This window comes from Dermacentor silvarum, chromosome 2, assembly GCF_013339745.2.
Source record: "Dermacentor silvarum isolate Dsil-2018 chromosome 2, BIME_Dsil_1.4, whole genome shotgun sequence".
NCBI classification, from domain to species: domain Eukaryota; kingdom Metazoa; phylum Arthropoda; class Arachnida; order Ixodida; family Ixodidae; genus Dermacentor; species Dermacentor silvarum.
Window position 1 is genome coordinate 215,764,813 of NC_051155.1, and position 24,790 is coordinate 215,789,602.

General features: G+C 40.5%; 1 protein-coding gene across 2 annotated transcripts; it reads right to left on the minus strand.

The window, feature by feature from the left end:
• LOC119442596 (vacuolar protein sorting-associated protein 45) lies at window positions 1–24,636 on the minus strand. 2 transcript variants are annotated; one of them, XM_037707532.2, is made up of 13 exons: window positions 24,169–24,636; window positions 20,161–20,359; window positions 19,135–19,283; window positions 14,836–14,973; window positions 11,309–11,419; window positions 10,671–10,805; window positions 10,494–10,604; window positions 9,437–9,604; window positions 6,726–6,884; window positions 3,646–3,753; window positions 2,464–2,579; window positions 1,556–1,699; window positions 1–357 (listed from the first exon to the last, which is right to left on the minus strand). In XM_037707532.2, the coding sequence occupies exons 1-13, from the start codon at window positions 24,259–24,261 to the stop codon at window positions 297–299; spliced, it is 1,692 nt and encodes a 563-aa protein (XP_037563460.1). In that variant the 5' UTR covers window positions 24,262–24,636; the 3' UTR covers window positions 1–296. The 2 variants fall into 2 exon arrangements, with proteins under 2 accessions (XP_037563460.1, XP_037563459.1); XM_037707531.2 differs by having other exon boundaries at window positions 1,556–1,702; window positions 24,169–24,635.
• Window positions 24,637–24,790: the final 154 nt, after the last annotated feature.

The window sequence follows — 24,790 nt, forward strand, 5'->3', positions numbered from 1 at the left end:
TAATGAGAACAGTCTTTATTTATACAATGTTTAATTCCACGCACTTAGATGCAACAAGAACTTTACAATATTCACACAAGCTTAACAAAGTTGCACTCGGTGTCAAGCAAGACTCCTCTTTTAACGAGTGCCAAGGATGCCACCACATCCCACTTCTTCACACCCACAGCAGCACTTCATACCATTTCCTAATGCACAACACATATCTCTCCAGGTCCAAATGCAAGTCCTTCTTCCGGTGATACGCATACACTAATGTCAGACAAGAGTACATTTGAAAACATGGAATGTCAACCTTACAGACGTCTTCCTGACCTTGTGTATTCACTAGATGCAGCTCGAAGTTCATCCAGGAAGCTAAAAGGAAATGAAAAAGGGCATAACACTAGTAAAATCATAATCATGCTCAAAACTGCATGCCTCATACAAAAACTTTCAATTCTATGATGTTAACCTCAGATTCCTTTCAGGACTAGATAAATAAAAAAAGAAAAACACTGCAAGTCATTTGTATGCGGTAAAACTGCATTAAAACTTCATTTTTTTTAGTTCTACATATGCGAAGCATATTAATGTGAACCAAACCCAGTCAATAACTGCATTCAGGAGTGCATTGTACAGACTTAGTAGGTCACAACCTAGTAGGAATGCGGTGGCAAAAGCACTTTGAAATAATTTTTGTGCACACACCAGCCAACCTTAGCTCATTTCCTTTCTCTAGCTTCTGCAAGGGTGTGCTTATTCTACAGGTACCGCCAGTGAACAGGAAACATACAAAAGAAAGAATGAAGTGGATGAAGGCGATGCCTGTATTCAAATTATTGCTATATCCACTTGCTGCCCTTGTCCATCTATAGGCATGTGGTTGGGTCACTTACTACGTGGTGAGAAACTGCATCACCTTCTCTGCGGGGCTCCCACTGCTGTGCATGACCACCGAGTTACTTTTGTATCAGTCCTCGCTGAACCAATATAATATAAGGGCGCACAGTTTGTTGAGGGTACACAGCTTGTGTGTTACATCACACATGATATCCAGAAGATCATGCCCAGACTTGCTGCTCTGCAGTTCTTGTTAAATGTGGCAAGAAATGCGGCACTGCTTGTGCTGTCACAATGACAATATGAATTCTGTTTTAAGAAAACCATACTGTGACACAAGATGCCTCATGACAGCACAGCACTTTCTTAAGATAAAAACTTACAGGCCCTCATACTTGACTTGAGCAACTGTAACGTGACAGCATGATCAGAATTAGCACACCCATGTTTTGGCTGCACTGCTTTAGGAAACGGCTCACTTTACAAACTGCAATAAAACCCGTGCGAGGACAAATTGTGTACTGGTATTAAGATAGACCGACCCATGCCACTGATTACACCACCTCTGCCATTGGCCCACTTTATTTTGCATCACCACCAACAGTGAATGCTGGTGAGCTATTGCATTAAAAGCATTAAAAACATTAAACCAATGAACATCCCCACTAGCAACTTTAATCAAAAACAATTTACACAAACATCAAACATAAAGCTCTTTTAAAAACTCCCTTACCTTGAGAAGTTGTGGACACATGTTCCTCCCAACATGATACGAACTGTAGGGTTCGCTACATTGAGCTTGTATATAGAGAGGGACTCCTCGTAAGTCACTCCGCCCGCAATAAACACTGTTATGTCTTGGTAGCGCAGAATGTTGCTGCTGTGAAGTAAAAGACATGTCTGACTTGATCCCTTGTGACAACAACCTTCACAAAGCTCACAATACAATGAGCAAGAAAGTGCAACAGGAAAGAAACCTTAACGAATGGCAATAGAAAGCATTTATGGTCCGCTCCGCTCAGAGCAGCATATCCTAACAATTTGCACGCAGCCACTGAGTGGGAACACTAGTGCACGCCCAGTGAGTGGAGCATGATGGTGAATCTTAGTTTCTATTACATTTTACAGCCAAGATGACTCCACGCCCCTTGCGTCTCTGGAAGACGCACTTGTAAAAAAATGCCCTGGAACGTGAAATTTTCGCAGAGCAAAGTGTAAACAACACTCAGCTAAAAATGTGTAATATTACGATTGTTGCTTGCATATGAATTTGTTAAAACAGAGCTAGAAGTGAAACTAGAAGTGTATAAAGGTACAGCACACTATGCTGACAGTGTATACTTTATCTGCAAGAAAGCTGCAAATTCTTTTATTCATTAAGAGATGTCACATACTGAACTTTCTTACATTATTTTCTTTTTTTATTGTCTATTTATCTTACTTTTCTTGCAAAAAAATATTGTCCTCTCATAATTTTACTAAGAATGTATCACTGAGCAGTAACTCTGTGTGTACTTACACTTGTAAATGCCTGCATAACAAGCACTGGCTCCACAATGTCTAACATCACTACAATGCACACTTTTGGTTTACAATGCTGTGCTGGCATTGTTTGTAAGCAGGTAGTTGCTCTAGTCTCACCTGTCAGATGGTGCATAGGCTTGAGGATAAGCACTGTCTCTTAGCCGACCTCGCAACAAGTCTTCTAGTATGTCATAGACAAGTGGCACATGCTGTGTGTAGATGTTCTCGACACCCTGAAAATGATATTTCAAAAAGTTTTAGAAGGACTCGGCACCAAGCTGCAATGAAAACATGCACAACTTCACTATTAACCCCTCAAGGGGAATTTTTCCTCTCCACACAGTACCATAATGGCTCATTTATTATGACATTAAATGCTTCGGTGAGATGGTTAAAAAACACAAACATAACAGCAAATCTTGTACAGCAATGAATAAATGTTTATTTACAGGCATGATTAAACCACTGTTTTCCAACGGGAACCAACGGGACACATTGTTTTGAATTACAGTAGGAAAGTTGCAGCATTCCTTCACAGCTGCCGTGCAGACTACTGGAGACTGACCGTGGTTAAAATTAATGAATTAAAGACTGGGGTTTTTTACGTGCCAAAACCACAATATGATTACGAGGCTTGCCATGGTGAGAAACTACGGATTAATTTTCATGACCTGAGGTTATTTAATGTGCACCTAAATTTAAGCACGCAAGCACTTCTGCATTTTGCCTCCATCAAAACGTAGCCACCGTGGCCGGGAATTTAATCTGTGACCTTGTACTATGCGGTGCAACGGCATAGGCACCACGCCACCATGTCGGGTCTGACCGTGGTGTGGTATCACTCACACTCACAACACAGAACCTGACTCGTCATCAGGAGTGTCATTGCAAGTCATAGTATGACCCTGGAATGTATGGAATGCTTGCAACTATCTGTAATTTGGAAAATCTAACTCAAAGTGATGATAACGATGATGGTAAAATGTCTGCTCCAATCTATGTTGTGAAGAAAAAAACACCACTTGATCTCCTTTGCATGCAACAAGCCAATCAGAAAGTGGTGAGATACATGACGAGCTGAAGTTAAGATTTACACGCAGTGTGTAAACCATAGTCCTGCTGTATATGCTACGTTAAGCCTGTTATACCCTTTAAGTCTTCTGGCAAGTTTCACCCAACATAAAACTGGTACATTATCCCCAATCCAATAAGAATTGTTTTTCATTATGAGTGATCACAGACCTAAACATCTTCAAACATGAAAAACACACTTACAAAAGGAAATGTAAAAGGACTAACCTTTAGACCTTTGATGACTTTCTTTGTAAAGGCGCGCACATTATCCGCACTGAACTTATCGTTAGGCTGGAGCCTGCGTTCTTGAAAGTCAAGTGCTGCCGGTATCATCTGAAAAAATAAATAACTGATTAAAACAAATAAAATAAAGTTTGCTAAACACACAATGTATCCAGTGCAAGTATCTCATAGCAATAAAATTCAATTAAGCCTGACAATCAATAATGTATTGTATTGCATTGTAATTACAACTATACAAGGCACATGGGCCAGCTCTAAATCCATTCTGAATGCCTCAATCTTTTTTAATGTCCTCTGAAATCTCAGCTCAGAGCCATTCTTGTACTAAGCGCACCTGCTGCCAGTAGCTTTGGAAGTAGAGGGGCAAGAGGTTGGGAGTGGCCGCACCAATTTGCCGACTCCACCACCACTCTGTGCAATATTAGTCCAGCATTGGCACTGCACAAACATTAGACTGGTGGAAAAGTTACGGCTGGCCCCTTTCCTGCCTTGACTGATAATCCACCCCACAATCCAAGCAGATTACCTCAGCTGAGCCGCTATTCTGGACATTCCGCCATTTTCTTCGAGGCGTGACGTAGACGCGAAGCTTACAAAATGGCGCTGATGGCCCCGATTCGCTTTCGTAATGTGACGCAAATTTGGCGTTTCGCCTAAGAAGCTGTAATGTAGGCATTGAACCTAGCGTTCTTGATAAAGCAAAACAGTTTTCCTCCCAGTAAAAATAAAGCAGCTAGCTCAAAGCGTAAGATTATTCCATCAAAATCGTCTCTTGCTTCTGTCGTCTGCTTTATTAGCTAGGATGCGTGTCCTCGGGAAACGGAATGAGTCATCGTATATTGGCGCCCACGCGCTCGCTTTCTACCTTGAGACAACATAAGCGACCTACCAGTGATAATGAGCGCACGCTCTAGGCCGCGTTATCGCTATCTCGTGAAACGCAAGTGACTCCGCCCGACTCGTCTGGCTGAGAAGCGGCCAAATATCATCGATAGCGTTGCGTGCGCCACAGGTACACCACAGGCATCCGCTTGCGCGACGGAAGCGCCGGCACTGCCATCTCTTGTTCACTCCGCTGCTTACTCGCACCGCTAGAGGAAGCTTCAAGGCCCCACCTTGCGTACATTTCTTTTTATAAATTAAAAAGTCGCCGTTGTCATAGCCTTTGATGACGCAAAAAGTCATTAATATTGATTATGATACAAACGCAGCAGTGAAAAGTGCAAAAAGTTGCAGAAAGTTTGTTAGCTTCAACCAATATTATTTCAAATAAATGTGTTTTTAATAAAAAATGATGGTTCAAAACACAAATGCCAACACCACCCGAGAGTGATGCAAATGCTATGAGCACGCATTGTGAACAAAAGATTTGCATGGCCCCAAATGACAGGGAAAATGCGGCAATCCACATGCCTCTCAACTGCTATTGCATATGGTCACTCATTATCATAATTTAGCGTGGCTCGTCGCACCTCAAATTATGGCGCAAAATATCTGCAATGGCAGGCCCAACTCAACGTCACGCAACGTCAAATTGACGTTTACGAAATGGCCCTTCCTGTGACGCTCTTCATGGGATATTCCTTCAGCCAATCAACAAGCTGACATGCCGGCTATCTTGGAAAGCCATCACATATTCGCGAAATTGCAGATGCATTGCACGGGTTTCTGCACGCTACTGTCCACTTTTTTTAAAGCGCTAAAGTCGCAATACAGGTGCCAAGGACCACAAAAAAGTATTAGTCGATAAAATTTGCAGCTCCACCTCACGTTTCGTCATTCTGATGAAAACGCAAAATTGCATTTTGCAAAACTTCCGTTTCCTGGCACAAATTTTAAAACACGTGACCTCTCGACAGCCAATGAGAGAGTCAACATGACGGATAATGGCGGCCGTGCAGCCGCCATGCGTATCGAGAATAGAGCCTATGATAAGTAACAATTACGGGGTAAAAAAAAAAGTGAGGGTGGGGGAGGGTCCTGTCACACGGAACAACATGCATAGTTTTGGTGAAACAACCGTTTGTTCTTTCACAACTCCGTTCTCATTCATTTAATAATTTAATTCTGGGGTTGTATGTGTAAAAACCATGATATGATTATGAGGCACGCTGTAGTGGGGGATTCCAAATTAATTTTGACGATCTGGGGTTCTTAAACTTGTGCTCAATGCACAGTACATGAGCAGTAATTGCTGGTGCTTGTGTAATTCAATAATGTACAACACTATTTACGTCATTCACACTATCTGATTAAACAAGGCTCTTCTGCTATAGAATTAGCAACGCGACAACATTAACCAGAAAATATCCATTCCAGTCGAAGCAGGAAGTGCCCGACACGCGTGCATGCTCACATTAGCCAGTTATTTTGGTTGGTGGTGCCAGCTTTTGGAAACTTTTTTGAAATATAATGTCTCGAAACGAGGGCCAGTACTTCTTATTCCTTCCTTCATGCTTTAAGAAATTTTCGTTCAATTTATGGCTTGAAGTGCCGACAAGATGGTGGCGTTCTTGCACGTGCCCATTTTGTGGATGAAATTCACGTAAGTTCTGTGAATCAGAGGATGACTTTAGTGCTGTAAATAAATATATTTCGCCTTCAGATGGTCAGAAAACATCCTCAGGTGAGAGTACTTTAGAAGACAGCAAATATGAGGACCCTATAGACCTGCAGTGTAAATCCTGGCTTCCAACCAAGAGAGTGCTTCGCGCACTACCACACAGTGCTCAAGTACTGTTGAGAGCCTCAGGAATATGTAAATTTTCCGAAATCAATCACTTAACATACCTGAGCACTTTTTTCTGCGTGGCACCTAAACGCAAGAAATGGCTCCTGACTAGAACAACCACAAATTGGGAAACTGCGCGTGACTGCAATGTGTTAAAGAAATTTAGGATACAGTAGGCATGTGTTGCGCCAAGCGACAACTTGATAACAGTGATGATCTGATGTAAAACAGTCAGCGGCAAAAAGTAAAACAATGTATGCATCAAAATCAACCTTCTTTTTTTTTTCTTATTTGAATATTGCTATGCATTGTGACTGACTCTGATACTCACCCGTAAAAGATTTTCAGCGATGCCTCTGTTTTTCAGGAGCTGCACTAGGCCACTAAGGTCGTTGCTGCTATGTTTATCAAAGTGCAAGGCATACAGAATGACCAACCGTAGGCTGTCGATGTCACGCACTTTGCTGCTGCCAATCAAGCTTCGCACCCGCTGCAGAAAATAAGAAAAATGCAAAGTTGACTATTAATCAACTTCAATTTTAGGAACAAGGAACAAAAATCATAAAGCGAGTTAGAAACAAGAATTAGAACACCTGCAAAAAATGGCAGACACACGGATCTCAGCACATTGGGATTTTATAATAAAAATGCAGAGAAGTCAAACTTTAGGGGTGCATCTGTGGAATTATTGTCTTTCAAAAGAAGGAGGGTGAGACACTGAACCACGAAAAAGTGCACCGAGTTGTACATGGCCCTGTTTCATCCAAGTACTGGAGGAAGACACACCGAGTTAGTGCAATCAAACACATCATAAAAATAGCACTCATCTGCACTACAAAAGAATGTGACCATTGGGCAGATATCTAATTAATGTATACATGGTAGACTCCTTATAAGCTGAACTCTGCTAAGCCATGTTCTTTGATAAGCTAAACATTTCAGTGTTTGGTACCTATAGATTATGTGTACACTTTTGTTAAGGTGGTAGGCCACCTTCAAAAGCCTTTTTTTTTTTTTTTTGGCAGGAGATACATTCAGCCACATGCTCCAAATAAATTATATTCCTATCACCATTAGTTTGGGAGTTAGTGAGTTTTCCAACCCATACCCTAGTATTGCCAAACCAAAAATCAGTACTATTTCTTTTATATAATTATTATTCAATATACTTTATTCATTTTATGTTGTCGCCGAGCAGCCACACAAACAAAAGAAGACTCTAGTGCATCTCATGGAGGCTCCAGCTATGAAGCTGGTACATTTTAGGGCTCTGTGTTGTTTTTGACAACTTTCACATGGTTTGAAGATTTGTTTACGTTTTTCTCAAAACAAGATTTTGCTCCACCTCATGTTACGCAAACTTTGATAACTTTTTTTAATGAATATTTTGATATGAAATTTTGCACACTCATTCCTCACAAAGAGATGTGTGCAACGAACTAGAATAAAAGAAATGTATGGAATATTCTTTCATTTACAGCTCATTTTGCAAATAAATTTGGTCGCTTAGTTTATCGAACATTACTTCCTTAATATTTATCACATTGCATTTATCCTAGTTCATTGCACAGGTCCACACTTAGCTACAACGCTTTACTCTAAATGCCAAAGCTTTACTCAATTCACCAATTCATTAGTTACCCACTTATCACTGTTGGCACAACTAGCACTTTTACCACATTTCATGACAAAAGTTACCTGCCAAAAAATAAAATGATCCATTTTCTGCACTTTATATAGTCAATTAAGCTAAATAAGACAGGCTTATTCAGGAAAAAAAAGTAACTTAAATCCTGGCTTTATTTAAAGAAAATGTTTTTTTTTTTGTGTGTGTGTGTGTGGCCCACCACCTTAAGCTAAACTTGTTAGGTTTTCAGCCTGGTGCACATGTACTACAGTAAATTTCCGTTAATTTGACTGTGGTTAATTGGATCCTGACCGAAGGTCCTGGCTGGCATTCATGCATTCCTATGGGCCCAAACTTTCATTATTTCAATCCTAAGATTGGTGTTTGCCGGATCATTCGAACTTGGCCACTCGGCATGCACACACGCCCCCTATGGTGACTGCAATAGCAACCCCTTTAGTGGCAGCATGTCTCCCCAAAGCTTAGGGGACAGTGAACGCAAGTAATAATAGTAAAAAAAAAATTCCGTCAAGAATGCCTATTTTTGGCTTGCCCTTGGAAGATTTTCAGGCAATAATGGTAGCTCACGATGTCCTATTATGGTTATTACCTTATTATAACACACGCTTCTTATTTTCTAAGAAAATTCGGATGGAAATTGCCCGTGCGGTGCTATCGAATACAAAACCAGAACCTCGTTTGCGGTGGTCATATGCTTTACTGCATAACATGGCTGCACTGCGACAAAGCTGTCTTTAGGAAGCCGGCCGCCATTGTGGAACACATATTAGACCCCTGCCTTTTTCCTTGCTAAAAAGTCTGGTACACGTTAGATTCCTACTTTGTTCAGAAGCTTTAATGACATTTCTACATTAGTTTTCTACTTTGGACACAAAGAAAGCAGGCACGCATTTGATTTGGGGTTGTGTTCCAATCGGGCAAACACTGCCAAATGAATCAGTGGTGTGCATTCCTTTCAGAGTCTTATTTAATTCGACCTGCCAGATAATTTTATCAATTTCATCAGTCCCGTCAGAGTCGAATTGATGGAAGTCGACTGTATTACAGTTTACAAAACACCACAGATGCAGATAGCAGCAACAGTGCTGGCAACATCTTCAGACTCCACGTTAAGCCAGATCACAAAAAAATTGGACAATTAATTTTTTCCTATCCAACTGTTGCCATAAACAATGCGTGTTGGTAGCAAGGTAACCTTCATGAACACATTTCTGGCTTTTTTCATTTGATGAAAACAATCATGCAACACAAAAAACACTTCTAAAGAGACCATCATAAAAGTCATAAACCATAGTGTGTTTCATAAAGCCAGTGGAACATAATATATTAACTTCCATTCAATTAAGATAAAGAAAATATAAATTATTATTCATTAGGTGTTACTAAGAACATACCTTGAGAAGGTCCGAGTGGTCCCTGGTGGCCACAATCTCTTGCTCTACCTCAGACACCTCTAGTAGGCTGTGGGCACCGACTAGACGTGACAGTTCGCCAACCAATGTGACATGTTTGGCCACAGTCCCCTGAATCTTCTTGAACTGAGGGTAGTGCTCCACAAACGCCTGTCCAGCGAGAGGGAAAGCGCCAACTTTATGAACTCCTTTCCTTTTCTTTCTTTTTTTTTACTTTCACTACTATGTATCTTATTTTTTCAGAAATCGCAATGCAGGGCTGCTGTTATGTGTAATCAGTCAATACGGTTGAAGCTGCATACAATGCTAATGTGCCTCAGACAGTCAAACTTGACCTTAGGTGACTACAGCTACACAGAATCGCAACTAAATTTCCTTAGTCATTTTTCATGCACTAAATGAATATTTGCCATCTCAAGTTTTCAGGACATGAATGAGCACATAAAACTGCATTCCCCTCCCAACATGTGTATCTATTCTTCCTACAACATCGAGGACAGCTCTTCTGAACAGCTCACTCATCCAGTGGTTGAGCTTGTCATGCAGTGAAGGGTAAAGAAAGTAAAAGAATAATCGGATTTCGAGTGTGGTTTTAAATATATTGCAAGGTACTTTGTTGAGATGGCAATATCACAGAAAATGTGTTACTTTCACACAAGTATCATATGTCAACAACCTGCAAGTTCGAGGTAGCTGGTCCCATAAAATGCCACTCTCAGTTGTCTATACTGATTATACTAGTAATAAAATATGCCATTACCACATGGCTGTTATGTGCAGACATTGTGTGTACGCAGTTGTCTAGGCTGCCGCACAAAAGGCTACAAGCTGGTTTAAGTTCAAGCTGAATGCATGTCAATTTGCATGACTACCTACTCCAGTTTAAAAAAAAAATATCATAGCAATGTCAACATTGTGAGTGAATATAATCTAAATATTAGTCACTCAATGAGCAAGAAATAAAGTTTCAGAAAACATCAAGTCTGCTGGCTTGCAGCTCTAGTATTATCGACTGTTCAAAACTTTGCATGCCACATACCTTCATGTCAGCTATAGACTCCACTTTATCATGACTTTTTGTCTTGGCTTGGAACTCTTCCATGAGGTCCTTGATGTTAGAACCAATCTCACCAAAGTTCTTATACATGTTCTGCACAAAGAATGATCCGTGATTACAACAGGTGCTACCCTATACTAAACACCGCAGAAAGCTTACGTTGCTGTAGAACTCGTCATTATCTTCTGACAGCACCATGTCCTGCAGGTCTCGTGAGATGCCAGGAACTTGAGAAAGGTTGACTCGGTTGTTGTGGATTTTTAGCAGCTCGTGAACCATTGCCTGATATGTCCACTGCAAAAGAAAAAAAAAAAAGATGTTCGGCAATGCATGACTGGGAAACACCTCTTTCAATCAGAAGCAATTTACATCACATTTGACATCACAAACACTCGGTGAAAGGAAATTCAAAAGTAAGATCTTCATGTGGCGAACATAATTCTTAACTGCTATAAAATGAAAAAAGCAATACTGATTATGTATTTTTTCTGGGCCACACCAACGAGTATCCCAAGCAGTAGGCATGCTTCTATGAACCAAGCCAAGTGCTTGAATTTGATATCCAAATGAAGATACATTACAAAATAAGAAAAACAAAGAGAAGCCATTGTGCATAGGACATTTGGCTGAATGGTCAGTAGGACACTGAAGACAGAACAATGATGCTGTCAGGCAGAATTCCTTTTAAAGGGGCGAGGGAAAATGAAGGAATAAAATTGTACCAATTATTTTATTTATTTTATTTAGCAACTTTGAGACCTTTACATGTAGTATTAAACAAACGAACTGCAGTTTACCTGATTTAGGAGTGGTGTCACTACGTCACTTCTACGGTCCAAGATTAGCAGCAATGGTGGCACCTCCGGTTTCCTGAAGTCAAAGAGCTTGGCTTCTCTTTTCATCCATTGCTGCAGATCAGACAAAGGTGAAATAAAGAATGAAACATGCTGCCCACAATATGACGTTGATCTACAATTAAATCTGGATATAACGAAATTGACAAATTCCTAAAAACTTCTTCGTTATAAAGAGAATTTCGTTATATGCAGGTTCGGCACGAAAATTCGAAAAAGAAACTCTTACCGTATTTACTCGATTCTAACGCGCCCTCGATTGTAACGCGCACCCGTTTTCCTTGCGTTTCTTCGTCGAAGCACTCATCCTTGGAATGTCACACCAGGTACTGGATGCGTGGACACGTGTCGTTTCGCACAAGCGTGAGGCGTCGGAAACGAAGAGCGAGCGACATGATGGTGTCGTAGCGTCATATAGTGTCACCTAGTGTCAGGTTAGTGAAGTGAAGTGCAGAGACTTGCACAGTAACCAAAGAGTGGCACTGCCACCGCGTTGAAAAAAAAAATGTTTTTTTTTTTCCTTCGGCAAGATCAACTGGAACAGGAGAGTGCCAGCTTGGCGGGCTAGGCCAGCTGCAACAAGCGGCGGGATCAGGTTTGAATGAAGGGAGGGGGAAAGGTCATGCCCGCGGCGGCAAGATCGCTGGGTCGAGGAATGCAGGCCCGCCTCGTGCACGCTCGCACGCACGCACGCACGCACACGTGCGCTCACTCTCGCCTCGCAGTCGCCGTGAGTTTAAGCGCGCCAAGCGCGCTGTCGCCGTTTCGCATACCGTAGTGGCGGAGAAGGTGCTTCCGGTTGCTGTTCGCGCAAAAATGACAAAATCTGGGACGAAATCTCTAGGTTGTCGGCGGGGAAAATTCGTTATTTCGAGGGGGTCTCCCACTGCCACTTCGTTACGTAGAGGTCTCAAATACATGTGCTTCTATGGAGTAATGGCGGGGAATAGAAAAACTTCGGTATATCCAGGAATTCGTTATATGAAGGTTCCTTATAAGCAGGTTTAACTGTATCTCTGATGAAAGAAAAACAAAATAACGAAAATATAAGAGAATGAGCATGACGGCACAGCTCACTCTGTGATGTGTACAAGTGATTACTCAAAATACCCACAACATGTTGTCACTGTTAATGTTTTACCGTGACTACATGAAGATATATTCTAGAATGCATGTGTTTACAGCCAGTTAGTAGCAACTGCTCAAAGCCTTATGCTGTTGTCACAAACAACTGGCACAAATTCAATTTAGCATCGAGTAAGAACATTAAGAACCAAGAGCTTGAATTTTTGTTAGTTACAACCACATAAAAGCAATACACAATGAATCCAAATAAAGAACAGGACAAATTAAAATTTTTTTTGTACTTGAAATCTAGAAATAGTAAGGAAAACATAAATGAAAGGGAACGGCATAATAATTTCCCATAGGTAGGAGCCAAACCTGCACCTTCTTCATTACGTGTGCAATGCTCTACCATTGAGCTACTGTGGCAGCCATCCTCCAGCTAACATTTTTGGGTGGTTGTGCACTTGTACTAGGCCTGACCCTGTGAGTGTTAGCCAGTGCAACTCACGGCTACCCAATGCTAGAGCATCGCATGCGGCATGCCTAATGCGAAAGACATGGGTTTGGCTTCCACATGCAGCAAGCTGTCTTTTCATCCACTTTTATTTCCCTCGTCTTTATTATTTCTACATTTCTACAAAAAAAAATTAAAAACCGTTTGTTTCCTCTACACTTGGCTTCATTGTTTGTTGCTGTCATGTGGCTGCAACTAATAAATTAGCACTTTTAACTTTGTCCTATGGATATGTTCACTGTACAACAAAGCTGGTACAAAGTGAAAGGTTCCTGTTATAGCTATTAAGCATTATGAAAAACAAAAGTGAGCTCTACCACCCCCATGCCACAACATAAATGATGATGACATCAGTCACCCTTTTTTAAACTCTTTATATCCCTCTTTTTCTTTCTCAAAATCCTGTTTGCACTTGTACGCATTTTTTATCCCTTCCATGAACAGTCACATAATTACCTAATGACCCAACGAAAGAAATGCCTGTGCACTGTGCTATCTTTTTCCTTGGGAGATTTTTAGTATCTTTTCATATTTGGATGTTTGCTGATGGGCATTTTTTTTAACAACACATGTCGTGTTTTCTAATTTTCCAATTTTCCACATGGGAGAGAAGAACCCTTCAATCAAACGGCTAGGTCTGCATACATTTAAGTTTGTGGTCCAATGCCACTATTCAAAAAGTTCTCTTACAGTTGTGCCACTTTCACTTCTACTAAATGAACAATAATTTAAAGTACAACTCTTGAGATAGAGCGCAACTGTACATATAGTATGTCCCAACTAACACATGCCAAGTTAAAAAAATTATTAATGATAAAAAAATGAGGCCCCTTATGCAAATTATATCAACTCCACATTATTTGCAGTCACACGTAACACATGCTAGTACTTATTGTATTTTATCCAATCAGTTAATTAGTAAACATTAATAGCAGATTTATTAAAGATATTGATGCCACGTTGCAAACTAACATGATGAAATAATTCAGCTTATTGTAAGCTAACTTGGACTTGCTGCTTTCACCATGTCACAATTAGATTCTTCAGCCACAAGTTGTGGTTTTAGACTTCCTGATGTTTGAGCTTCTTAATCCAAAACATGGCAATTTAATGTATAAACTCACATTCACAAGTTTTTTTAATGGCCCTGTTTCAGGCCGATATATTTTACAGGAAAAAAAGTAATGATTGCAATTACAAATACTTTGTTTGAAGACATCTTAAAGGAGGTTTACTCAATTTCAATACAGAGTCAATGATGGCTAGAGCAATTCCAAGAACAGCAATGTCTCCAAGCTTGAATGCCTGATGCACACAACTGGTTGACAACACACCTGCTTATCCACAAGTGATTGTCATCTCCATTACAATATTTTTTTAAGTTTATTAGTGTTTCCTTTTTTACCACATTACTGATGGCAGCTGTCAAACAATGTCAATTAATGTAAAATACCAATTAGTAAATTATAGAAAATTGAACAATTAGTTTACCCATTACTTTAAATATTTTTGTGGGAATGGCATAAGGATGATGCTATAATAGGAAAACAGCCCATTTGCTACCAAATTTGCCAAACTGGGCTATGTACGTATATAACCAAATTGAGCTACAAAAAAAAAGTAGTACTGGTCTTGATCTTATTAATTTTGGTGCATTGTACATTTCAGGAATGCGCATCATCTAAAATTTTAATAATATGAAAGCATGGTCTTTTCAGAAGTTCGGTAACGCAAAAGACCATCTTTTCTGTTTGACTTTGGTTGATCTATGTTCTAGGTTGAGGTTCCAGGTGAAAATGTCAGAATGTGTGTTAAGTGGTCTACAGTACTTTTCATCCTTTCACACATTCTAGTAGATAACACACAGATGGCTGAAAATGGGCCTTACCGAGACACCTTCAGCTAGCCGCCGTGCTGGCTCCGAGTTGCACTGATAGCGCACCACAGGAGCCTTGCGCAGGCTGAGCAGAAGTGCCACCAGACCCTGAACGCTCCTCTCAAAGGCAGCCGTGCTCCAGCGCTGACCCTGCATGCACGGAGACATAGATCTAGGCAGTTGCATGAGGGCAGTTGCAAACATGACATGACATGACACGACAACTACTGGTGCATGTAGTACAGCATCACGGTATCACACATTAATTCACCCTTGGAGGAGACATATAAATATGAAAAACAAAACCAAAAACTATTGTCTCAATGAATGTTAAGAGCGCTATTCTATCTAAATGTGCAAAACACATTGAGAACAAGCATAATCGACGAAAAAAATATATATTTTTTGTGGGAACTTTTTCAGCAATAGGGTTGGAAACACCAGGAAGAAAATTGGAAATGGGCATCACCACTAGCCACTTATGGCTTTGTTTGGAATTGGTACAGACAGCTCTCATCATATCTGACCCAGAGGTGTACATTTCATTTGATTTACATCACATGTGTGATAACAATGCAGCCGGAGATCTTGCATCTGTCTCCTCTGACCGTGCTTTCAAAAGAAAGTGAGTCGCATGCCAAACTTCTTCCTCGTCCTGTGTTTCTGCTCTAAACCAACAAACAACACCTGCTGCCTGTCTTGGCTGAAAACATTTAGCCAGAAACTTCATACTCTATATCGAAACTCAGGAAGAAAGAAAAAGTTCTTGGTATGTTGCCTGTAGGCAACAGCTCAACCATAAAGGGTTAAAAGGCGATTACCTTTTAACAAAATAGAAGAGAAAGGTATAATAAGACATCAGATATACAGTGAGAAGAGTGAGGGGAACCGAGAGGCTTAATTTTTTTGTTAGTTACAACCATATGAAGCAACAGACAATAAAGTAAATCACCGAACACACTGCTGATGATGCAAGTTCAACTACCACTAATGCCAAGTTGTTTTTTAATCAATTTTCGTTTATCTTTTCATTATTACATTTCAATTAAACATAACAATCTTTCCCCTGCACTTTCTCTGGCTTCATTTTTTGTTTGCACAATATGTTTGTAATAATGTAGATATACATGTGTGTCAGACACACCCTACAACTATACATGCAGAACAAATGCCTAGGGAAGAGAAACAGAGTTGAGGGGCCCGGAGGATTAGAATGATAAGATTACAACAGGGCTAGTGTTATTATTATTATAATTACTATTATTATTATTCAGATATGATGCAAAGTCAAGCCTCATAATAACAAAGTGGGTTATAACAACTTCATGGATATAATGAAGTAATTGTAGCTCCACTTGAATTTCCCATAGAAACTAATCAATTTAAAGTAATCAATTTAAAATCAATTTAAAATAAATCAATTCAAAAGTTCAGAATGAACATTCACTGATAATTTTGCACCAATTAGGCCAAAATGTGGCAGCGCATTACACTGTAATGCATCTGAATCAGCAGTTCCACACTCCCGCAACAAGCACACAACTGGAAAAAAAAAATGCGGTCCTTTGGCATTGCCTAGTTTGCTTTTGCATCGGCTGACCCAGTGGTTACCAACAATACACCTCCGCCTTTCTGCGCAGCCAATGTCAGCCATGCGGGCAGACAATCATAACGAAACAATGGATATAATGAAGTAAGTGTGGCTCTCCTTTAACTTAGTTATAGCGAGGTTTTACAATATATCATAGCATGGATGGCCTGTACTGACTAAAGTCCCTAGATATTTTTTGCTTTCTTTAAGCAGCGACAAGCTTTGAAGCACCGCCGGCGAATCTCATTGGGCGGCGCTCATTCCGGCAGCCATGTTCTTCCTAACGCTGTTCCCCCGCAATCACTTGCACACTGCTGCGAGCAGCGTAGATAGCAGCGGCCGTTGACAATCGCATTCTATCTGAGAAGATAATGGCAGCTGACGGAGTAGATGTCGCTACTTAAAAAAGAGCAGGAAATCTAGGGACTTTAGTACTGACATCATAACAGGCACCATGTTGAAGGAGCCCTTGCACAATGACAAGCTACACCTTTATCAAATGTGCTCACCTCCAGCCGCACTGTGGTGGCTAGGGAGCACACCAGTATGATATTACAAATCTGCACACTAGCTTGGCCACACACACAGACACACTGATGTGCAAAATCTCCCAGTCTCTTGTCTGAGTTCACTCCACAAGAAGCAGCATTTTATGCTCTATTTGCTTACTACTTTGGTCATTCCAAACTAGCAGATCATGCAGCATGGTACCAATGGGAGGTAAAACAGTCATTCTTGAACAGAGTCTCTGTTTGGGAAACGGTGCTGTTTTCACCAATGTTAAAGCACTCATGTAAGATTTCTTAACCACGTTCCACGTGGAACAGGGTGAGTGCGCTTCGTACAAGTGAAGCATGCACATATGCACATAAAAGTGAGTGTGACAGGGTAGAGTGACAGGAGACAAAAAGAAAGCAAAATTTTCTTTACAGAAAAGACATTACAGACATGTATGTTAAAAAAATAAGTACTTTTTGACAAGATAATCAATTCTGTGCAGAGATCATAATGAAATAGCAATACTATTCCACAGCTGAGCAACTATACCGTTTTAGCATACAACTTCTCTTGACAGTGGTTTCAGAAGCAGACCCTTACCCACGGTTCATACAGAACATTCGACTCAATTCAAGGAGGGAAAACAAACCTAATTTGTACACCATACATTGAAAAACAGTGAAATCCCGTATCCTTCATAGCTGCAATTTCTTGAAGCTAAGCAGCTGCTGAGTTGAACGCATGCCTCAAACTCTTCAGGGGGATTTTCAACGTTAACTTTTCCATTTTAATGATTTAATCGCCTTCTAACATGATGGTTAGTAGTATCTGGTGTTCGCTGAAAATGCTCGTTGCATTGAAGCCAAATGGCTGAAACTTGCGTTCCGCCAGGCATATATAGAGTCTATAGGGCTCAAAAACGGAGCCAGAGATAGTTGGAAAAATTTAGAGGATGCTTAAGCTTCGCCTTTAAGAGTGGAACGCAATAGCATTTGAAGATCTCTGACTCTTCTCACGCTTCCCGGAAACTGCAGCTTCATCATCATCATCATCATCAGCCTATATTTATGTCCACTGCTGGACGAAGGCCTCTCCCTGTGATCTCCAATTAACCCTGTCTTGCACTAGCTGATTCCAACTTGAGCCTGCAAATTTCCTAACTTCATCACCCCACCTAGTTTTCTGCCGTCCTCAACTGTGCTTCCCTTCTCTTGGTATCCATTCTGTAACTCTAATGGTCCACCATCCTACGCATTACATGGCCTGCCCAGCTCCATTTTTTCCTCTTATTGTCAACTACAATATCGACTATCCCTATTTGTTTCTTATCCACACCACTCTCTTCCCGTCTTTTAACGTTAGGCCTAACATTTTTTCGTTTCATCGCTCTTAATTTGTCCGGTCCTTAACTTGTTCTCGAGCTTCTTTGTAACTGCAGCTTATGTAACCAGAATGTTTACCGGGAAACGCTGGCGGCAAACGCTATGCACGAAGGCGAGCTTTCCGGTAGAAATAGGGCCTCTTGTGTGGGCCGATCTTCACTTATTGTTTCACACTTTTAATATTTTAGTCTGAGCAGATTTAACATAAAAGGCATGCGCTGTCGGTTTTGTTTCATGACATTTGCTTGTGGGCTGTCATTCTCAAAATTCCGAGGAATAACTTTGTAAAGAATCCAGGGAAAACAATGTAAGACTAAGTGTGAGCAACTTTAGTGGTAGAAGACCTATTTAGTGCCGTATAGAGTATTTTTCGCTCACAAGACGTCAACGCTGGCTACGGTGCCAGACGCCGACACCGGATTTTCTGCGACACGGGATGGGACCCTTAACACTATCACATTAAATGGAGATGGCTGCAGTGTGAACCAACTAGCAAAACAACAAAAAAGTGATAGAGCTTGGTTGCTTCAGCTAGCTCCCGATGGCAATGATAAACAAGCCTGTCATTGGTGGATGTGGACATGCCACATGGCATCACTTAGTCGCACTGAAAAGAAAACATCAAGGATAATTTTTCGATATACAGTGTCCATGGTATAGCCCCAATGCAGAGTTTGTTACATTGAATGTTCAAAAGTCGCTCCTCAGCCCAGTTTTCAAGGAATTCAAGGAGCACTATAATTCTAAGGAGTTTTAAAGGCCCTTGAATCGCTCTTTTTTTTTATATGTTCAAGGGTTTTCCAGGATATCAAGGAGGTGTACGAACACCGAGACCCTTACCTGAAAGCAGCCAGTCAGGTTGAATGAAAATAGGTGAGGTGCCAAGGCCACATAATCCCCGAAGAACTCCTTGACTTCCTGAATGCACTCTTGGTCATCAGCCTCTGCAAGCTCTTTGATGTCACTGCGGTTAACCGTGTTACTAAAATCTGTAAATCAGAAACATCAGGACACACCTTTACTTTCTCTAGAGATCCCTATTTCTGTTTCTGCTGAACCGGCATGCACTAATCATTGCTGCAAACATGCACTTTACTCTTCAAAGAAACCATTAGATCTACAGAAAAAAATTTATAAAGCCAAAAGGTTCACCTATGTCACTGGCAAGCTTGCTAGCATCTCCAAGTAATCATGAGCTTAGCGAACTTGCAGACTATTTGCTAACATTATCAAGAAAGCATGACAACCACGGGCTGCAAAACTGTGTACTGCTTCTCACCAAGAAAAACACCAGGCTTTGAGAGCTTGCTTATGGCCAGAAAATTCAAGCCAGCTCTTAAAAGTGATGAATGCATTCAGAATAAATGTATGCTTGAAGATAGTGGCCATGCTCTCATCAAACTGTTATGCCAGTAATGTCCAGTAAACACAACTTATCAAAAGTCGGGGTCAAGCAGAGCCACTGTTTGGGTGAACAGAATCTATGTAGACGAACCAATTAGCTTTAACTATCATGCCTCCATGCTCAGTTTTACTCAGGTGGTCGTTGTATCCCTTTTTGATAAAGGGTAGGCCTGTGAACTGTTATCACCAATTAGAAATGCCTAGTTTCTTCTTTCAGTCTGGCATTATCAATTGTGACAGAGCAGTTTCCAAAAAAGGAAATTCCAATCTTCTTCTAAATTGAAGAAGAAACGTAAGAACCTTTAAATATGGAGAATGGGGGTGGGTTTAAAGTCTCTATTTACTGAGCTGCATTCATGCAGAATCGGCCCATGCTGTATTAAAATCGCAGAATGCATCGCATCAGTTAGAGAAGTAACACACATTGTAATGGAGAAGGGATACACAATGCGTTTGACTCACAGATATAGTATTGACCATAGCGAGGATTTCTCAATTCCTGGACAAGTAGGTCCACATTCTCTCGAATCGGCCGCAGGAATGCTATGCATTTCATGTGCTTCATAGCCTCAGTACCAGCACACACGTCAATTCTCTCAAAGAGGTACACTTCCTTGAGCAGCATTTCTGACTGAGCATATACAACACTCACTGTGGTCGTCTGAAAAGATTCAACATGGTGATCGCTGGGAGTAAGCAAAGTACACATGTGTCATGGTATAGATAGTGCTACATATAGATGAGCTGTGTAATAATGAGCAACACAATTAGAACTACAACTGCATTCCCTATCTTGGTGCACAGTATGAAAAGGAACAATTGATTTGCATACTAGACTACAGGATGATCATTTTTAAGTTTTACAGAACTTTTTTTAAATTGCCTGTGGCAGATAGCATAATTCTAGTCCCTGAGATGGATTATTTAAAGAGGCGGACATTACTTGTATGAGAAATCGAAAAACATAACTTATTGATGAAAATGCACTAGTCAACTTCGTAATTAATCAATTTACGGCACACATTGCAGTTTACAAATTGTAGCCGGTGAGTTTGTCGGGCATATCTATTTGGAACAAATTTTGAGGATGGCATGGTTTTCAAGACATGCACCATCAAACTAGTGGTTAAAATGCACTGTTCCACTTACTTGTTTAACAAAAAGCTTTTTTATGCATTGCAGCACAAAAGTAGCTGGAACGCCCATGTATTTAGTTGCGCATTTGGAAATGAATATCTCAAAGCTGGTGTCATCCCGATAATTAATTCTAAGTGGATATGACTTGCTAACTCAGTGGTTACAATTCGTAAATTGCAATATCTGCCATAAAGTAATTAATTAAGATGTTAATTAGTACATTTTTGTTAATTAGTTGATTGTGTGTTTCGATTTTCCCTGAAAGTAATGTCCACTTCTTGAGTAACTCAGACCAAGGACTAAAATTATGCTATCTGCGATAGGCGATCTCTAAAAAATTATGTAAAACATCAGAATGATCACCCTGTAAAATTACATATATATATATATATATATATATATATATATATATATATATTACTATACCCTTGCTTTCTGCAACGAAATGTTAGCACCACATCCAAGTGGCACTTTATTAACACCAGAACTACATAGCATGCATCAGCATGTTACACTGCAAATTGTACCTTTGCAGTAGTTGTTGGAATATTATTTTGGTGATGACCCTACCACAATTTTTATTTTCAGCCCCCACAGGTGCATTCTAATGCAGGCAAAATGCAAAAGCATTTGTGTACTGGGCATTGGATACCCCAGATAGCCAAACTAATTCACGACAGCTTTGGGACACCAAGTCCTGTATAACAATCGATCAGGTGTTCCCTTGAATACTGGCACCCACTCTGTATTTATGCAAGCACAATAGCACAGAAGAACAAAACAAAAGTAAGCATGCTGCCAAATGACAGTTCCTAATTTCCAAATAGGGCTGCCAATAAGAATGCTACAGAAAACAGTTCGTATACACTCATGGTATTAAGGCCTCCCACAAGGAACAAGTTTTTGATGGATTTGCAACACCGGCGCCAGCCAGCGTCATGAACTTTGCTAGCTGCTTTGTGTCACCTTGCTAACAGCATCACATGCTTTGCTAGCTTCTTTGGGTCTTTTGGGTGTCAGCATTGTGATCTGGCAAGGGTGGACATTAGTGTTGAATGAGCGTCACCCTCACATCACATTGTCCTCGAACGATGCCGAAAATTAGTCAGAAATTTGTTCCTTGTGGTTGGGGTATATGCGCTAACAAAGACACACAGAAAACCAAGAAAACAGTTATACAGTCACACAGAGCTGGGCTGCAACTGTAATGACACCAAGTTAGTGCAGTACAACTTAAAAAGGAATACAAGTCAAGAAAATGAGCTGGGCATGCACAAATTAAAAAAAAAAAAGAACCACCTAGACTTTACTTTTCCTAGGGCAAGTTTGTTCCCCTGAACAATGGCACACATTGCGAATAGAGAAGATACAAAAGGACACAAAGAGCAGATGGGACGGGAGCTTCTGTACCATTCTAATGCTTTATTGCGTCCCATCTGTTAGCACAGTGGTTTGTTATTTTTATAACACGACTGCAATTTGTAAAAAAAAAATGAGGCTGTTATACAAATGTAATTTGTGTGAGAGCCTAGCTGTAACAAATTTTACAGAGCGTATAGAATATATTATTGATGATGTGTAGTGTTTAGTGATGCAAGGGCCAGACACAATATGTTATTAGGCCAAAATTAAATGCGAGAGGCAAGAAAAATAAAACACCTCTTACACTAGACTGGTCGAATTCGCAATGTGCTATAACTGGGAGCTATACTCCGTTTTATTCTCAGCAGTGAATGCTACATCAGCTATGTAACTAGTACAGTCATGGAAGCCTCACTCCACGCATTTCGCTATGCAGTTCGTTTTTTATCTGCGATGATTTCTATGGAAAAACTACTTTACATTTATAACTACAGCTTGTGGTCATAAGGTTACGTTAAATCGCATATTATTTGTGTTCCTCAATGCTTCCAGAACATGTTGTGCTATGCTTTGGTGCACTGTAGTCGCTGGTCACAGGAATGTGTCACTCAGTTCTTTCAGTGGTAAATAGATTCAGATGATTACACCACATTTCACAATATAAATGTAACATTGAATTATATGATGCACACCTATACCTTGCTTTTATATGTAATGCGTTATTTTTTTTGCTGTGAATGCAAGGAGTCGGAGAAGATTCTCTAGCATCCATAGTGTTGCCTGCTATGCATGAAATGGAGTACTATACATGGGCTCTATGCCGAAAACGATGCCCCTGTGAGAGGATCGCACCACTGTCACACGTGCTGACAAATGTACGAGGTGAAATCTACTTTCTAGTTTGTTTTTAGCATGCCCACATTTCATTGCTTTTGCCAGCACTATACAAACACAATATTGCACTTCTGAAAGCATGAGCCACAGTATTTCCAGTTTTTTGTTCATAAATTAAGTCACTCCTCTTTAACCAAGTAGCTTTCTTGGCCCATGTGCAGTAGTGTCATCAGTTGAATAAAAACAGAGACGTGCCTATTGTGCTAGTTTGTCAACTAACTCAGAACATTCTAGCACCAATATTAATACAAAATGTAGCAATGGAAATATTTTTCTCGGACAGGTGCCATTATCACTGTGTTGTAATACAGGGTGTGTACCGTCCATGACAAGTGTTCAAATTACTGGCGCTATTAATTTCACAAATCAGCTTGCTGTTATAAAGGGTTTGATGGTCCTGATTATATTTTGAAAGGGAACCGTGTAGAGGGCATCGGAGGAGCATACACACTTAAGACAATAATGTGACAGATGTGCACGGCACGGTCATTTTAATATCTCCAGCGTAGCGTCGCTGTTGACAGAAAGATATCATCGATGACTGTTTGATTACTAAATTTGACTGCAGTGCCTGTGCTTCAGTATTCCATACCTTAACATGCACACCGCAGGTTTCAATAAAGAAACGGCCAGCTCAAGCCGTGCATATACGAAACTAATTATGCAGCAATTAGTCACTTTTATATATAATCAACAAATAATTTACATATTTTAGCAAAGGCACAAAAGGGTACATGTAGAAACCAAGAACGGTCTCTGAACTGCCTATGGCACAGGATGCTTTTTCTGAGAACAGATGTGCTTAAGTAGCCCAGCGTGTGACCTTTTATGAACACAAATTAGCATACAGGTTCCAACAGTCTCCTACTGCCCTTCGAATAAGCAAGGTAGTCCCAGAATTAGTAAATATGCTACAGCCTATTACCGGCATTAATGGCATCATCATTTGGAGATCTTCGAATAGTACGCCCCTTCGCAGTCATCTCACATCGTGCATGCACCCCAGTTTTCTAGGACTTTTACAACGTGCCGAGGTTTAAAAACGATTAAACGGTTCGAATACACTAGTTAGCTTACGGTTTCCTTATCCATCATCAACACTTTCATTCCCGGCCCACTTTCTTCTATCATCTTGTCAATGTAGAGTCGAATTGCAGCGACGGCACTCATCTTGATCCTTCGTAACCGGCTGTCAGTTCAAGCCGGTTGAAGAAGTCTGGAATATTATTCAGTATTGAAAAACTTAAGCGGCATTTAGAACGCTCGGTGTTTCGCCTTGTCGCTGGAAGAGTGGAACACCTGTCTTCATGAAGACGTGCCCCAATCCCTTGACGCTCGTCAGTAAACACAACCGAAACTACAAAACGCGAGATGCCCCGAGAAACGTTCTGCACATTCAGATCACATCTGCGAGCCCTGAGAGTTATTTGAAACAGTTATAGCTGCACAGTGATAGGAAAACACGTTTCGCAAAGTGTAACAGCTCCGGTGAATACAGCACCGAAATGATTAGGCGGAGCCATTGCTGTTTACATATGTAGTACCATGTTGATGCAGTGATTTTATGCACAAAAACTTAACGACTCGGCTGCATTGCGTACATAGTCGGGTTTTCCCCTTTCTATTAGTCTCTGGGTGTTTTAACTTTAGGAAAAGTAAAAATTTTTCATATTTCAGAATGAGCGCCGACTGGTTGAGC

What these genes read in the sequence shown, in the direction of transcription:
- LOC119442596 (XM_037707531.2), bottom strand. Translation starts at nt 24,261, where the DNA reads ATGAGTGCCGTCGCTGCAATTCGACTCTACATTGACAAGATGATAGAA. An exon ending in GGCTAGCTGAAGGTGTCTCG is followed by an intron (nt 11,420 to 14,835) that starts GTAAGGCCCATT and finishes TCTGATCTGCAG; the next exon opens with CAATGGATGAAAAGAGAAGC. An exon ending in TCGCTGAAAATCTTTTACGG is followed by an intron (nt 3,754 to 6,725) that starts GTGAGTATCAGA and finishes TTATTTTTTCAG; the next exon opens with ATGATACCGGCAGCACTTGA.